We start from the raw sequence: 18,385 nt of genomic DNA, 5'->3' as shown, positions 1-18,385 counted from the left end.
TTCCCTAATTCTCAGTAGTCATTTAAAGACCATTGTTTTCCAAACCACCTCAATTTTACCTTTGTAATTGACTTCAATGTATTTAGCTAAATTGGTGAAATTTTGGAGAAATATCCTGATTTTCACCAAAATTTTGTCAAAGACAAAACTCCCAGTTTCACTCATCTTTACTGGTCACAATTATATATAGAGGGTTTTAGGTTCCCTTCAAGAGTAATTATTCTTTAACCCAGTTGCACCTATCTGCAGGTGATGGATTTCAACATCAATCTCGGAAAGCACCTTCTGCCCCTGGTGGTACAAGTTCTAAAATACTGCACCTGCCCCCAGCTCCGCCACTTCTTCCAGCAGCCTCCACGCTGTTCCATCTGGTCTCTGAAGCCCCACATCCGTCAGATGTGGCTAAAGGCTCTTCTTGTTATCCTCTATAAGGTAAGGCCATGATTTGGTATACATTTATTGACTATGAACACAGATAAGTAGTGGAATGTAATACTCTAACACATGTTAAAACTGTCTATAATGAGTCAGTCTACCCAACTGATGCTTCGATTATTAGCAGATAAAGGCAGGTTGTGTTACCTCCCAGCTTGCTTTATCCCTCAGGGACACTGATGGTAAGTCCCATGCTTGGGTTTCCGGGTCTGACAACCTGTTACCTCCATCTGCAGGGGGTCTTGTTCTTCCTATTGTGCTTTTCACTTGCCTGAAATTATTTAGGGTTCAGCAGCTGGAGTGGTGAGTCCTGCAGGCTGTTGCTCGAGGGGTGAGCCTCAAATGTGGCAAGACCAGGGCTAGTAACTACAGTGGGGAGAGCTTGTCACTGGAGTGATAATAGAGGAAGCTCCTTCAACTCACTTGAAGAAGTTCCTTCAACTCACTAGCAGGTTCCTGAAGCTGAAATGAAATTATTGGGTGGTATACCACTTTTGATTAGTTAAATTAATTGATACAACTTAGTAAAAGATCCCCAACTCACCCCTTATCATATCCAGTGGACGCCTCCCAAAATTTGATGATTTTGGAGTTAATTTTGCTGTGTTATGTTTCCACTTGTATACATACACACCAGAGGCCTTTATACAACAATACATTTCCAACCTGACCCTCCCATAAGAAAACTGATACTTGCACATCAAATGTTCTGCCAGGGAAGACACTCTGCCACTTGCACTTCTTTCAAAAGTATTTGTCCATCACCCAAAGCCTCGCCCAACAAATTCATCCAACAGCGACTAAGGGACCATGCTTATATACACCGAAAACCACTTCATTCAGGGTAGCCGCACCTCATCAGATTGGGAAACTTCACTGATCAGTTATTCTAAAAGCAAAAACCAGAGAGCGCCTTCCCTTGTGTAGTGACACTTTATTGATGTAAAAAGAGAAGTAAAAACATACTCACAAATGTTGTGAATGATGAGCCCTATTACATAAATCCACCTCAGTAGTCAGCAGATGTAGCTATAATCCACATAGTAACAGGCTGAAAGGACGTGTATCAATCTTCAACTGACAGGAGTGCTGGTCACGTAATACACTCAGCCAAAGACTAACACATTTCTGGGGCTACACCCCCTTCCTCAGAGCCAAATGATGTCCTTCAATCACCCAAATGATGTCCATAGAGGGGTATCTATACTGAGCCATATGGGCATGCCTGGCCATCAATACAATCCACAGTTGCCATTTACCTTAGGGCTAGTGCAATTTGCAATGGGGAGGTGGACCAGTAAGGGTTATAAAAGGTATAATTTATTAGTACATTGAGTGGAGCACTTTTCCAGGAAGGAAATATTCAACCACCATAGATTGGTCTTATCTGTGCAAATCTGGGTTCAGGTAAAGCATTGCGCTCATCACTATCTGGAACCTCGAATATTCCCCCTTTAATCCCCCAGTTCCAATATCATGTAATACGTCACTATAACATAACCTCCAACATTGTTTCTCAGTCTCTTTATACTTCAGATATGAGAATGATTCTGTTGTAACAGTTTTAACCAATACTGTGTATTTGGGATGCATGTTTCCCATCTACATTGCTGGGAAGGAAGGAAGGAAGGAAGGGAGGAAGGGAGGGAGGGAGGAAGGGAGGGAGCAAGGGAGGACATAAAACTCTGTTGGGTTCTTATTACTTATTTAATGAAATGTAACAATTGGATATTTCCATTACAGGGCTTTTGGGCTTCCTTGGCAAAACAAAATTACCATTCGCACTGGAAGCCAGAACTAACACTTTGATTGTTTGTACATAAATCTTATTAATATGTAGAAATATAGCTCACCTCTGTTCAGATCATTGGCTGTCAGCTGCTTTTCAAGCTGTTGATTTCCATACAAACAATTCCATGTTTATGTTAATAGAATCTCTTCGCGAGGTTTTGGGTCACTCACACTTCAGACACCTGTCAGAGCTGGTCTGACTCCATGACACAGAGGTGGTCCTATCGGTCTATGTGTGACACTTTCCGAGGACAGGTCATCATCTTGTGTGACAGCGTGTCAGCAGACTCCTTTATCGGAGAATAAATTAACGGAAACAATGTAGCGGTGCTGTGTGTTTTCCTTTACTATGACAGGTTCATATAGTGTAATGACGGGCTATTATGAGACTTTTGCTTCTTCCCTATCTGTGGAAAAGTTGATCTTACTCTAAAAATTCTATGAGGCTGAGCAACCAGCAGATAAAAATACACAAATGAATCCAGCTCTGTATTTATAAATGCATCCTAAATGTATTTTTTTAAGAGCAAGAGGTGTAAGAACCTCAATTCAACCGGGTATCAGTCTCTTCCAGTCCCTCTACAGCAGAGCTCAGGGGGTGGGAAGGGAGAAGCAGCACAATGAGTCCTTTTAGCTTTGCTGCAGTGCTTGTGTTCACAAAGAAGAGATATGTGCTCATTAGGGATCTGCTTCTCCTTTCACTGTCCAGTCACAGGCTGGGGGAGGGACAAGACCTGGCAATAGGGAATACGTTAATAAGACCTGTATGTGTTACTTAACTGCCGCAAGCAAAATCAAGCCCGCTGCCCCACCATACAGGGCTATGCTTTTGTGGCAGAACTATAATTTGCAGAAATGAATGGACAAATACACAATATTTTTTTTTTAAGCTTCCATATTTGTAATTTATCTGCATATTTTGGTGTTTGCCTGTAGTTCAGCTTTGAGCATCCATGATGATAGTATTATTATTATACAGGATTTATATAGTGCCAACAGTTTGCTCAGCGCTTTACAATATAAGGAAGACATTACAATTCCATTACAATTCAAGACAAGATGGTAAGGAGGGCCCTGCCCCTGAGAGCTTACAGTCTAAAAGATGAATGTTTGAGAACGTGATGGTTGAGCGGTTAGGTTGTGGTGGGATAGGCTTCCCTGAAGAAATTAGTCTTTAGGGATCCCCTAAAGGCAGTCAGAGGGGGAGACAGATGGACAGGTTGGGGTAAAGAGTTCCAGAGGATGGTAGAAACTCTACAGAAGTCCTGGAGGCGAGCATGGGAGGAGTTGACAAGGGAGCTGGAAAGCAGGAGGTCTTGGGATGAGTCGAGCGGACGGTTAGTATTCTTTGTAATTGTGGAGTAACATTTAGGATGATCATCTATTTCAATTAGACTGATTGTAGTTGGTGTCTGATGGTTTGACATGGGCCACGCCATTTCAATGCTCCACATTAATATGGCTGCATACTAATATGAATTTGATATCTTGCAGTACCCGTACAGAGAAGATGACCTCAGCAAGATAGTGCTGCATCTGATCCACATCACCGTCAACACCCTCAACGCCCAATATCACAGCTGCAAACCGCATGCCACGGCTGGACCGCTGTACAGCGACAACAGCAACATCAGCAGATACAGTGAAAAGGAGAAAGGTGAATGCAACAGCTCTGTCACAACAATATTTGGAGTAGCTGCCCATGGCAGCCACCAGTGGTGTTCCAAGAATTTTCTCCACCTGAGTCTAGGGGGGTGGGGATTACCTGGGCAGTTGGTACTGGTGGTGCACGCTAATGCTAATGGGGGTGGTGCATCAACTCACTGCCCAGCTCTGGCTCACTGATGTCACTGGTTGCCAGGAGCTTGGCAGGATGCTGTCCAAGGTTGCTGAGACCTGGGAGGGGAGATGTGTGTTGGCCCTTACACAACCTAGGGCACTCTGGCCAGAAAGGGGGCGGTAGGCACATTGCAAACATTGTGTAGTATAGCGGCCATGCCACTCTGCCTGCCACCCCCCACATGACAATAAAGCGATGCCATGGCTGCCTCATTAAAGGGCGGTCCTGGCAGCCATTTCTTGTTTAAAAGGGAAAACTCCAATAAGAAATAGGCTACGGAGAGCCTATAACATGGTAAAAGTAACTGCCGGATAAAAATAATACAAATCTATAATCTGCTATTCTGCTTGACCTGTTGAGATTACGCAACAGGTCAAGGGAGCACACCCATCTTGCAGTTGATGGAGTTAAGTATCACCATGAACTGTGGCAGTAGATCTTGCCAGTGAAGACCTCATTTTTTGGGATGTAGAAAACATACAAAGCAGACATTCTGTGTGGCTCGTTGTGAACGCTAAAACCGTATACACAGGGACGAGCTCTGATTGTAGTCCAGATGATTCAACACCTATTTTTTTTTTTTATTCTAAAATGTTTCTGCTTTTCTATCTTAGCGGAGGAGGACAGCGTGTTTGATGAGTCTGACATCCATGATACACCAACCGGAGCCAGTAATAAGGAATCACAGACGTTCTTTGCCCGATTAAAGAGGATTGGCGGGAGCAAGATGGTGAAATACCAACCGGTAGAGATGAACGCACAGAGAAGTATGAATATTGTCTTTATCCTTTGGTTGGCCTAGAAGTTACAAATGGGGTCTCGGATCTACTTCCCTCATAGACAAAGTCAGTGTACTCATCGCACTCAGAGCCGCTGCTCCAAAATTGGAGGGTGGGTGCAGCAGGTGTCAGCGGGTGGCTACCGACAAAATATCAGTAAAGGATGGACACCGGCACTCCAAAGCAAGTTCAGTACGTGTTTATTAACGTACTAGTTGCAAGTAGAACACTCTAAACAACGTTTCGGGGTCTCACAGGATCCCCTTCATCAGGCAAACAAGTGATGAATGCCTGATGAAGGGGATCCTGTGAGACCCCGAAATGTTGTTTAGAGTGTTCTACTTGCAACTAGTACGTTAATAAACACGCACTGAACTTGCTTTGGAATGCCGGTGTCCATCCTTTACTTACTTCCCTACAAGGGCACTATTTGGATGAAGTTTGTGTTGCCTCACAATGTTGTGTGCACTGGTTTTCTCCCATAATTTAGTAATGTATTGATGGTTTTCTGGATAATAATATTTGTACATCAGATGCTGATCTAAGTACAGCCTATTTTTGTCTGTTTTAAGCCATTTTAGGTTAAGAGACATTTTCTAGAGGTAACCTTCAGTGTTCTTCTTTGGGAATACTGTAAAGGAATCATCTTTCTTCATGAAATGTATTTTTGGAGAACATTTCATAAATGTACAGAAATTATGTTTTCCATGAAGCCAGGCCCCTTTCTAGTATGTTGTCCATACCAGGGAAGGAATCATTTTCCATCTCTCCCGTTGGCGTAACAATTCTTATCTCTAAAGCAGAATACTCTCTTTGAAATGTCATGATGACTTCTTAGTCTCCTACCTTACTTCTAGGTGAGATTGAACTGGCTGAATATAGAGAATCTGGGGACAGCATTCTACGTTGTGTGAGAGAAGACACCGCCCAGAAGAAGAGGTTACGATCCCTGAAACAAAAGTCCCTAGACATCGGCAACACCGACTCTTTGTTGTTCACTCTTGATGAGCATCGCCGGAAGTCTTGCATCGACCGGTGCGACATCAGCCACCCCAATACCCAGAAAATGAATGACTATGGACGCTCAAGGCAGAACTCATCCACGAAACCTGATAATGAAGACAGCAATGAGAATCCGACAGAAAGAGAGAGCTACCAGGAAATCAGGAGACCCGTCATACCAGAGGTGAGGTTAAGCTGCATGGAGACATTTGAGGTCAAGGTGGAATCTCCGGTAAAGCTGCCTTCACCAAGAGAAGATTTAGACCTCATCGATTTGTCTTCAGATTCAACATCAGGGCCAGAAAAACAGTCCATTTTATCCACCTCTGACAGTGACTCTTTGGTCTTTGAGCCTCTACCTCCCTTGAGAATAGTAGAAAGTGATGATGAAGAGTTCCAGCTCCTGAACAGTGAGAATATTGTGGTCTCATCTTCCTCAACTCCCATCAGTGCCTCAGTACTAAGCCTTAGCATGATGCCCCTGGTACAAGTGAGTGTGGAAGACTGTTCTATAAGCTTTACTGCCAAGGATTTCAGCTATAATCCATCTTTGGAAGCTGACGATATCCCTTCTCTAGAAGATCAAAAAGACTTGGAAGAGTTGGAGAAGCCAGGAGACTCTCAGGAGGCGTCCATCGGGAGCCCGCTCACTCTTAAGCAGAAGCGAGACCAGCTGCGCAAGTCTTGCGCACTCACCGGGATGTCGGTGGATGACAGTTTTGAGGACGCAGCAGAGGAAGCCAATTCTCCTGCAAAGAGCATCTACCTGAATGTGCCAGAGGCATCTGAAAACCGGGCAGAGAGCGATAAGCCTGATGCTAGCACGGAATCCGACAAAGAGCAGAATGTGGAGCACAAGGAAGAAACAGAAGAATCCGAGTTTAAAATACACATTGTCCCCAGGCAGAGAAAGCAAAGGAAGATCGCAGTCAGCGCAATACAGAGGGAATACCTAGACATAACTTTCAACATCCTGGACAAGCTGGGAGAACAGAAAGACGCAGGTGAGTTCTAATCTAACTTTGAGAAATTTGAGAACGAGATATTATTCAGCTGCTGAAAAAGCTCTCTATAACTCTCTCTTTTCCTCTCAGTCCTGGAGGCCTGTATGTGGCACCCTGAGGAATGCCAGGCCTACATAGAGCTTCCAAAGGCTCTGTTGTTTCATGCAAGCGGATGTTTTTCCTTGTTAACACCAGTTCCTATGTGACCTACCTTAGAGACCAACTCCAACCAAGACTTTCTTTGGGGGAAGGATCTGACCTTTGATCCCTCCCCCCTGTCTCTCAAACCTCAGATCAGATTGCAGAGCCAAGGGAAGTCCTAGGCTCCTCCTTAGCTCATGAGACACAACCCAGGAAAGACCTGGGAGGACTTCCCTCACTCTGCCGGTTGCCACCGCATCTGAGGTCTGGTGAGGGAATTTGCAGACAGTAATACAAATCTGACACGCGTTCTACCCCCCCATCCAAAACTAAATTGTTACAGTTTTGATTTTAGATACACTATAATGTTTTATTGAAACGAAGTGTGCCATATTTTATTACATTAAAAGATATGAGTATCTTATTTGGTCCAACTTAGTTGATACTGAAAAGCAGGGCAGTGTTTTCTTTCTTCAGTTCTGCAGAAATCTATTCAGCAGTGCAGTGCAATGGATATTTTTAAATGCAAGCAGCGTAAGTACCTGACTGTGACCTGATATTGGCCCCTGGAGTCCCAGTACAGCGGGGTTCGGACTGGGAGCAGGAGAACAAGCACAAGGAACCAATCAGTTGTGCTGCAGTGCTCATGTGCTAACAAGGGATATACTGATAGGTAGAGAGAGCAGAGTGACAGAGAGCAGATGAGCTCATCAGTCTGCTGTCCAGTCTCAGGATGGGGGAGAGGCAAGATCTGTAAGTGTTACTGAATTACAGCAGAGAAGAAATCAGGTCCCTTGCCCTGCCAGATAGGTCTGTGTAATTCTCAGTACTGGATGGACAGAAATATACAGTAAATCCTTTGGCAGGTAAAACAGCTCCCTTGCATCTATTCCATATGTGTATTTAGCTATTTGCTTGAAGCTTACCTTTAACTAAATATTTAAATCTTTATTGCCAGAGTCAGACTCTAAAGCACTCTCCATTTTAGAGATGCCAAGAGAATTGTCATCCGCACCAACCCTAGAGGCCGGGATTCCGGAGCCCAGTAGTCGCTCTTCTCTTGCAAGTAAGTTCCATTGATTTAAATGTTGTTGTTGTTGTTGTTATTAAAAAGAGAATTATGAGGTGAAAGATTTTCACTCAGCCTCATAATCTGAGCCGACCTGTGACAATGAAACTGTCACAGGTCGGCTTAGTAGATCGGGAAGTGAGCGAACACGTCCCGTCATTTGCTCACTTCTCGATCTATCCCTGCAGAGAGCCGTGACTGTCACTGACGGCTCCCTGCTGGGATTCCCCCCTCCCCTGTCCGATCCTCCAGCGCTGACTGGCGGAACGGACGGGGGAGGGGGCGGGCACAGCTGGCTTTGCCTCTGGATGGGCAGAGCCAGCTGTCACTCACGCATCTGGGTGGATCCAGACAGCATTGTCGGGATCCGTTCCGGCTGCAGCGTCTCAGTATACCGCGAGCTGTAGCTCTCTATATACTGAGCTTTAGGTCACGGGAGAACGCTAGTTTGTTTTCTCCCGTGACCCTTAGGAGAACTATGGGGAAAAGCTCTGACCACATAGTTCTCCTTTAACACATTCAAATATCTACTATGGGGGGTCTGAATTCCAAATATCTACTATTGGGGATCAGAATTCCAAATATCTACTATTGGAGATCTCAATTCCAAATATCTACTATTGGAGATCTGAATTCCAAATATCTACTACTAGGGATCTGAATTCCAAATATCTTCTATTGGGGATCTGAATTCCAAATATCTATTATTGGGATCTGAATTCAAAATATCTACTATTGGGATCCGTATTCCAAATATCTACTATTGGGGGTCTGAATTCCAAATATCTACTATTGGAGATCTCAATTCCAAATATCTACTGTTGGGGATCTGAATCCCAAATATCTACTACTAGGGATCTCAATTCCAAATATCTTCTATTGGGGATCTGAATTCCAAATATCTATTATTGGGATCTGAATTCAAAATATCTACTATTGGGATCCGTATTCCAAATATCTACTATTGGGAGTCTGAATTCCAAATATCTAGTATTGGGGATCTGAATTCCAAATATCTACTATTGGGATCTGAATTCCAAATATCTACTATTGGGATCTGAATTCCAAATATCTAGTATTGGGGATCTGAATTCCAAACATATACTATTGGGATCCGAATTCCAAATATCTACTATTGGGGATCGGAATTTCTGTGTGCGCGCAGTATAGTTACAGGATGGAATAATTCATATAACCATGTTCTTTTTTTGTTCATTTAATTTGTATTGTTTTACCACAGGAGAAAAAGTTACATCAACAACACTGCGCATCATTTTGCCATATAAGAGGTTCACAGAGCACGTCACAAACCACAAATTTCAAATTTCCGCTGTAACAAGTCACCCGAGATACATTATGATGTTAGATTGATACTTAAAGTAAAACTCCAGAAAAGTGCTATGTACCTATAAATGACCTCCAATGACGGGTGTTTTATATATTGATTTTTTATAAAAGTCATACTTTTACTCTTCCCTGCAACGACAGTAATTTCCACACTTTAGATGCTGTAAATCACAGTTCCGTCTCCTGTACAGTCAAGAAGATTGTCGCTCGCTGCCCCTCTTCCTCCATTCATAAAACATCTTGTATTCTTTTCATGGTATACAAGATATCTTTTGATTGGACAAGTGGGGATCCTGAAGTTGATCTGTGCTGGATCATATGGACTCATCCCATTGCTTTCTGTCTCAATGTCAATGGTCACATGACAAATAGAGGGGTTGGATCTCCTTGGGGACATAAACCGGGAACAATGAGACTGGGACACAACATAAAATTAAATAGGCATAAAGTCTAACCCTACCGCACTCTGTCCAAAACTAAAATAAAAAATGTTGCCTTTACTGTAAATAATCAATGCTTTGCCGCAAAAACTAGATAATTGGCTACAAATTTAGGGAAAAAGGTAAAGGGAAAAAGAAAGTTTGAAGGCAAAGGGTGGAATGGCTGCTTTGCTCTGTACATAATAACATTGTGAAGTATGAAGGTGTTCTTTACTGTAAGGTTAAGCTGTAGAAAAAGAAGGATTCTGTAAAGTAATATTAAACTCTGAAACCCTTTTTTCAATAATGAATCCAGATCAAAGAAATATACATTGCCCAGCAAAGTATTTCTTTACTTAGCTTTACCATGACCTGAATGTGATGATCTCCTACTAGCTATACCATGACCTGAGAGTGATGACCTTCTACTAGCTATACCATGACCTGAATGTGATTATCTCCTACTAGCTATACCATGACCTGAGAGTGATGACCTTCTACTAGCTATACCATGACCTGAATGTGATTATCTCCTACTAGCTATACCATGACCTGAGAGTGATGACCTTCTACTAGCTATACCATGACCTGAATGTGATTATCTCCTACTAGCTATACCATGACCTGAGAGTGATGACCTTCTACTAGCTATACCATGACCTGAATGTGATTATCTCCTACTAGCTATACCATGACCTGAGAGTTATGACCTTCTACTAGCTGTACCATGACCTGAATGTGATGATCTCCTTCTAGCTACACCATGACCTGAGTGAGATGACCTCCTACTAGCTATACCATGACCTGAATGTGCTGAATGTCCACTAACTATACCATGACCTAAATGTGATGACCTCCTGCTAGCTATACCATGACCTGAGAGTGATGACCTCCTACTAGCTTTACTATGACCTGAGTGTGATGACCACCTACTAGCTTTACCATGACCTGAGTGTGATGACCTCCTACTAGCTATACCATGACCTGAGTGTGATGACCTCCTACTCCCTATACCATGACCTGAGTGTGATGACCTCTTACTCCCTATACCATGACTTGAGTGTGATTACTTCTGACTGGCTATACCATGACCTGAGTGTGATGACCTCCTACTCCCTATACCATGACCTGAGTGTGATGACCTCCTACTAGCTATACCATGACCTTAGAGTGATGACCTCCTACTAGCTATACCATGACCTGAGTGTGATGACCTCCTACTAGCTATACCATGACCTGAGTGATGACCTCCTACTAGCTCTTCCATGACCTGGACCAATGAGAACCTTCATGGAGGTTTCCATATTTTTCTTTGAATGTAGAACGACCCCATTATATCAACACCTATAGATCAACACTTATAGATCAACAATATATAATATTGGAAAGCAATTGTAGGAGAGACATATTGTGTACCAGGCTAGGGAAAGACACACCACAATGTAGAAAACTCCATTGTATAACACAGAGAAGAAAAGCTGCCGCCCTGTAATATATTGCCGCTTTTATTTATGTCCACCAAGCACAATATAGACAGATGAAACGGGGTTCTCTGGGAGCGCTCGCAATGTCGCAGCTCGCGAAGAGGCAGCTCGAGCACCAATCCAGTGCACCCCACAATATCAGTACCTGGGATCCTGGTAGGTGGAGTCTCCTCTCCTCACCCCTCCCTGAGCTTCAACCATCACACCCACCTAGTGAAGCGGTAGAACCATCAGTTTTGGGGAGGGCTCTCTCAAACATTGTGCTGGTATAGTTTTTACATTATATTTGCGTTTTACATGAGGTTTTGTGAAACATTTGTGTTTTTTATTTTTCGAGAGAAAAAAATTCAGAAGCTAAATGAGAAATCCAATCAAGACATTCCCAAAAAAACATTTGCAAGATAACATTGATTGAGTTATATGTCTTTAATAAGAAGCAAAAATCTCAATTAGTGATCAAATAAAATCCATTTGATAGCTGTGTTGATTTGAATAGGGCAGTCTGCAAGAGTGTCATCCATGGGATCGAATTATGTCATCTGCAGTGCTTAGCTCCTCCCACAAATAACTTTCAGACTATAATAAATGGGCATTTATACAATATATCCATTATGAAATTTTGTTTTGACTGGAGTACTCATTTAGACTCATTTTGATTGTGCTTTGTTTTAGTCGCGTCTTCAACATTTTAAGTGGTTAACATATGTCTTTTTTTTAATTTAGATGACCCCAAAGCTGCACATGAGGTCCTAGGAAGCATTTCAGAGGTGTCAATGGGCAGGACGAGCATTCCATATATTCAGATCGGTGGGTAACATACACTAATGCACATTGTTTCGATCCAGTATTGGGTGTTCAGGGGGAATGGGACCACTTTGTCATGCCTACAGCAGGTCTAAAGACTAAAGACTGTAAAGCGCTGCGCAAACTGTTGGCGCTATATAAATCCTGTATAATAATAGTAATAATGAAACAGGAGAACTCAAGTGCGGACATTTCATCAACTGTTGGGTGGTTTAGCTCTTTGATGCCTTCCAAAACCTATAAACCATTTCTAGGTGGAATGACCCTTTAAATGTATTTCCTGGAAAGGCTCATCTTGTCGATTCCATCCACTGATAATGGGGGGCCTCCAGCCTCAGAACATTCCAGGATCTCTCAGGAATTCTAGTTTTTTAACACAGAACATCTAAAGTGCACAACTCTGCCGTGGAAAAGACAGCCGATCACACCACACTGGTTACACTTGGAATCGGAATCTTCTAACTGTTAGAAAATCAAGTTCAGTGTGTGATTTAATGTTAGCTAATGGTAACAATGTTTTGTGTCTTCTAAGGGGCAACAAAATCCAGCCTACTCTCGGCCCCCAGTATCGTCAGCATGTTTGTTCCCGCCCCTGAGGATTTTTCAGATGACCAGCCAACAATAATGTCCGATAAGTGAGTGCCCAGCAAGCCCAGGCAGGCAATATGTCTCCCAAAATTTATATATATGATTACCATCTATGCGCATGAAACCAGCACTGAACACCAGATATATAGATAGATAGATAGATAGATAGATAGATAGATAGATAGATAGATAGATAGATAGATAGATAGGGGCAGCACAGTGGCGTAGTGGTTAGCACTTCTGCCTTGCAGCACTAGGTTCAAAATCCCGGCCAGGGTCACTATCTGCAAGGAGTTTGCATGTTCTCCCTGTGCTTGCATGGGTTTCCTCCGGGTGCTTTGGTTTCCTCCCATGCTCCAAAGACATGCTGGTAGGTTAATTGGCTCCTCTCAAAGTTGCCCCTCTATGTATGCATGTGAGATAGATTGTAAGCTCCTTGAGGGTAGGGACTGATGTGAATGTGCAACTATGTAAGTGCTGTGTAAAATTGTTGGCGCTATATATAAAGAGAGAGAGATAGATAGATAGATAGAGGTAGATTCATTTAGGCTTAATGTCTGGTGACCTTTAGTTATCCGTGCTTCTTGTAAGCATTACCCTGAAGCAGTGTACAAAGCTTGTCCTCATTGACTTTCTGGCTCCTAGGTGACAGAATATTCTATATCTTTCTCCAGGTGCCATGACTGCGGGGCCATTCTGGAGGAATACGACGAGGAGACTTTAGGTCTGGCTATAGTTGTCCTCCTGACGTTCATTCACCTGAGTCCTGACTTGGCGGCTCCTCTGCTGCTCGATATTATGCAATCGGTGGGCAGGTATGACCTTTACAGAGCGCATAAGAATTTTCTATGTTAACAGTTGTCATATTTGTGACTCTGTGTGGTTTTATAGTTTGCAAAACTGACGATTTATAATCCATTTCTAAAACGTTCCCATCACTAGAGATGTCTGTCTCATGAGACCTGACCCATACGTGTGACTTGGATCACTTTTTATACACAGTCATACCCACAATTTGATTTTTTTTGTCATTGCTCCTGAGACTGCTGCCTTGTTCTTTGTTTCACTTCATGTCATTCTTTGTCGTGTCGTTGCTATTTATGTCGTTTTTTATAATTCATTGATATTTTATTAATAATATTTTTGAATTTTAGATTTCAAAGGCGAGAAGAGCCTAAAAACCTAATGGAGCTACCACGTACACTGAGTGGCCAGATTATTATGACCACCTGACGTTTGTAGGCAAATTAGCTATAATTTGGCGCTGAAGTTGCTAGAGGGCCAGACCATTATAAATAGGGAAGCGGGTTGTTTACCACGACAGTAGAAGTGATTTGTTTCTGAAGATACGGGGAAACAACGCGATTTAACAGCCTTTGAACGTGGGATGAGTGTTGGCGCTCGGAGCCATGGAGCGAGTATCAGCAAAACAGCAGAATTTGTTAAATGTTCAAGAGCAGCTGTTGTTAAAGTGTTTAAAGACCGGACTGACAGCCGAAAATCTGGGTCTGAACGTGCGAATCGTGGCCGTCAGCGACTAGTCAATGTTAGGGCAGAACGGAGAGTGGCAAGACTGGTACAAGACAACAGAAGGGCAACAGTGCAGTGTCAGATTCCTCGCATCACCTTTCAACATCTCGTGGAGTCACGAGGCGGCCCAACGAAGTCATCTCGTGGCCCAACGAAGTACTGATGGGGTGGTCATAATAATCTGGCCACTCAGTGTATAAGGACTAGTGAACTGCAATATGTTACATTTTTGGTTTTGGGTTTAGATACAATGTCAATAGAGGTGTGTTGGGCACGAAATATGAGGTACAGTAATACCTTGGTTTACGAGCATAATTAGTTCCGGAAGCATGCTTGTAATCCAAAGCGCTTGTATATCAAAGCTAATTTCCCCATAGGAAATAATGGAAATTCAGATGATTCGTTCCACAACCCAAAAATATTCATATAAAAATGATTACAATACTGTACTATAATCTAATACAAAATATAAAGACAAATAAACCAATTACCGGTACCTTTGTGGCTGGTGTGAGAGGGACAAGAGATAGGAGGATCATTGTGAAGGACGACTTTCACTATCACTAACGGAATCACTGCTATCTCTTGACTCAATGGAATCTTTTTCATTTCATGAAACCTTAACAAGGAATCTATCCAATGTGACATTGCATTGTCGTTAAACAGACTCATCGCTCGCACTGCTACAGCCTTATTCGGGTGGCGCTTTTCTACAAAATTTTGCTCTTATTGCAAGACATTGCTTGTATATCAAGGCAAAATTTTTCAGAAATGTTTGCTTGTCTTGCAAAACACTCTCAAACCAAGTTACTTGTAAACCAAGGTATTACTGTAATTTTCTAGGGGAAGGGGGAAAATAGTGTACTTTAAGGGAATACGTAATATTGAATGGACCGTAAAATGGCATTGGCCCTGTATACATCAGTAATATTCACATTCAATTCTTGTCAAAATATCTTTATTTCATTAGGTTGGCGTCCAGTACAAGTTTCTCCAATCAAGCCGAAAGGTAAGTAAGGCAAACTGCACATCCTTTGTCATTTTTTTCACAGAGATGGCCATTCTCTTGGCTAATGTAGGTCAGTTTTTCTTAATATAACATGTAATTCCATCTCTCTCCTCCTGAGAGCCACATAATCCTGCTGGATGATATTCCTTCACTGATCTCTTATAAAGTTAAAGGGGGGCCCACAGCACCTACACGGCCAACTACTACCCAATTATTTCCCATTGTCACTCAGCAATGTCCATGCCTTGGATTCCCTTTCCTCACACAATGGATTGTTCTTATAGGTCATCCAGTTTGGTGATTCACCCGGTGTGTCTGGATACCTTCCTGGCTATGTTCCATTAGAAGTGATATATATTTGGTGCCTTCTTTTTTATTGCATTCCCATGTCTTCTTTTACTCCCTGTCTGTTCTCTTTGCTTGGTATCGTGACTTGTTTAACTGGAAACCTTGTGCAATATTCACAGACCACATACATCTATTTCTGTATATAATGTATCCATCCATGTACCCCCACTCATTATCACCGTTCAGTGTGCTATGCTGATTAGGCTCAATAATAACCTATTTAAGTTATGAAAACGCACACAACTGGGCACTTAAATGATATACAGTACATAAACAGTATATATATGTCCTCCAATCTGTCTCCAGTCTGTCCCAATTATGTCCCCACAGTCTGCCCCACAGTTTCCCCTCAGTCTGCCCCCCAGTCTGTCCCCACAGCCTGTCCCCCAGTCTGTCCCCACAGCCTGTCCCCCAGTCATCAAAATGATGGCAGATTACCTTTAGGATAGGACTTCTGCCACATTGTTTCAGTTGAGGATTTTTATAAGTTCCATAATTTTTATTGTTTAAATTCTAACCCTCTAAATCAACAAATGATTAAATATGAATGAATATATAAAAGCAAAATAAAGAAATCTATTTTATTTTACCTAAAATACATCAGGAACTAAAGGAAGAGGAAAGCTCATGGCTCATTCTTCTTTATGTCATGATGTCATTGCAGGTCCCAGTTATGATTCCCCCATGGTTTACTTTACAATGACAGCAGCTTGTAATATCCATGATCTCATCAGCAATTAATCTTGACGTTAGTATGAGGCAATAGGTCACCATCCCCATAAAATGACATAATATTACAGCATTCAGCCATATGCTGGCTGAATGCCATCTGCATGGGATTTTCTCCATTAGATGGAGCCAAGGAGCATAGGAATTTTTTTATTCTCCTCGGCTTCATCTAGTGGCATGAATTCTGTGCAAAGACCATTGGACCAGCCTATGTGGATGATTTTTAAATCGCCCCCTATGTAAACGCCAAGGCTACAAAGTACTTTGCTGGTAAGAGTTCTAAAGATGAGTTCTCAACTCCGCCCACCTGCCGTGACTGATACAAGGTGGTGTCAGTTTTACCTCTAGATTTTAAATCAGTCATACAATTCAGAGGGGGGACTCGCTGAGGGTATCTCCCAGGAATGTGAGACTCTTTCACATATCAGCTCATCTCAGACTCAGCTCAGCTCATGCATTAATGCATCAGTACCCACCAACGCATGACATTTCAATTTTATGCTGCAATGTCCAGTTGTTCAATTTTGCATCAATGTTTTTTTTAAAAAATAATCATTCTAATCATTGTTTAAGGTCAAATGTAATGTAATACAGCATTATGGCCACTAGATGGAGCTGAGGACATTAAGAAATAGGTATTTATTTCCTGTGCTCCACCAGCTCCATCTAGAGGCCATAGTGTGGTATTATCTTACATTTGACCTGGAAAGAAAATAGACAAAGAATGTTTGTTTTTGCCTCTGTTCGCAAAGGACGAATGTTCTCAACGTTTCTCAGGGGGAATAGCTCTGCAAATTGTTTATAAATAGACTCCTAGATGTGTTTTAGGTGTGGGATATTGTGTCTAAGGTATGGAAGTGTGGATGGACCCTTTCAGTTGGAATTAATGCTTTTTTAAAAATAATTTTGCTTTCTTGTAAAAACGATCTCTAAGTTCAATTTGTGATCCTCCTGCAGCATGCTGATCCCAGGGAACGTGGCTGGGGTAGCGAAACAGTTCCTCCGCTGTGTATTCCATCAGTTGGCACCCAATGGCATCTTCACCCAGCTATTCCAGAGCAATATCAAAGGTAACCAGTCTGGACCCCGAGTCTTGTGAGCGAATGGCCCATCACACACAGTTATTGAGCTCATGAAACACCTTCTCTTTAACAGACGGAAGCTTCTTGCGGACATTAGCTGTGGCGCTAATGGATTTCAATGAACTGAGCGCCTTCGCTGCCCTCAGCCAACTGCTGGAGGTGAGTCACCTCTAAAAGCATATTACACCTGGGTAGTTCTCGTTGCTATATTGCATAGAAGCTTTTTATGCTGACATTTATGAGACAGGGGAGAGAGTGTTGTCACCCTATAACAGGAAGTGTCTGAACAAGGACTCATCAATGCAGGATCACCTGGGATTATAGTAAGGGAAGCTGCAGATTTCAAAATATTCAACATGACTCTTGAAATGCAATTAACATGTTAAGGCTCATATGAGATTTTGCATCTACTTTAAAATACTTTGCACAACATCAACACCCAACTTGAGTATATAAAGCGATGAATTTACAAATACCTCTTTTTGTTTCAGGGATTAAACAATAAAAAGAATTTGCCTGCAGGGGGCGCCATGCTACGCTGCTTAGAAAACATTGCCACATTTATGGAGGCCTTACCCATGGATTCCCCCAGCAATCTCTGGACAACTATTTGCAATCAGTTCCAGACTTTCTTCACCAAACTTCCTTCCGTTCTGCCCCTAAAGGTATGTGATCTTCCTAACTGGTAACATATTACCAATGTGAGCCGCTAACTATCCCATACAAGAGGGACACCCGTCTACCCAATGGAGGGTATAGGCTGCATCTCAATGGACCCAGCTGTATGTATCCCAGGAGCCAGCTCAACAAAAGGTCGGTGCCTAAAGTGGAGCTATGGGCAAAATTAAATAGACATATATGATGGAGTTTGTCACATGACAAAGAAACATGTTGATGGGACCTGAATGTAGAGGGGATGGGACTACAAATTCTAATGTCAGAGGCAACCCTGTCATCTGGGGTTTCCCGGGGGGGGGTCACCGG

The 18,385-nt window shown here is 42.4% G+C and overlaps 1 protein-coding gene across 1 annotated transcript in view; it reads left to right on the top strand.

Moving 5' to 3' along the window:
- Window positions 1–18,385, top strand: part of UNC79 (unc-79 homolog (C. elegans)) — a 97,302-nt gene that overhangs the window by 54,677 nt on the left and 24,240 nt on the right. The window contains exons 26-37 of the mRNA XM_018559398.1: window positions 250–432; window positions 3,721–3,883; window positions 5,703–6,851; window positions 7,951–8,058; window positions 11,351–11,467; window positions 12,035–12,118; window positions 12,648–12,750; window positions 13,378–13,518; window positions 15,204–15,242; window positions 17,277–17,389; window positions 17,475–17,560; window positions 17,893–18,066. Of these exons, the coding sequence (XP_018414900.1) occupies window positions 250–432; window positions 3,721–3,883; window positions 5,703–6,851; window positions 7,951–8,058; window positions 11,351–11,467; window positions 12,035–12,118; window positions 12,648–12,750; window positions 13,378–13,518; window positions 15,204–15,242; window positions 17,277–17,389; window positions 17,475–17,560; window positions 17,893–18,066 (2,460 nt within the window). The remainder of the gene's footprint in view (window positions 1–249; window positions 433–3,720; window positions 3,884–5,702; window positions 6,852–7,950; window positions 8,059–11,350; window positions 11,468–12,034; window positions 12,119–12,647; window positions 12,751–13,377; window positions 13,519–15,203; window positions 15,243–17,276; window positions 17,390–17,474; window positions 17,561–17,892; window positions 18,067–18,385) is intronic.

Source organism: Nanorana parkeri, unplaced genomic scaffold (assembly GCF_000935625.1).
Source record: "Nanorana parkeri isolate BGI_ZX_2015 unplaced genomic scaffold, ASM93562v1 scaffold392, whole genome shotgun sequence".
Classification (NCBI taxonomy): domain Eukaryota; kingdom Metazoa; phylum Chordata; class Amphibia; order Anura; family Dicroglossidae; genus Nanorana; species Nanorana parkeri.
This window is presented reverse-complemented; position numbering and strand designations above follow the sequence as displayed.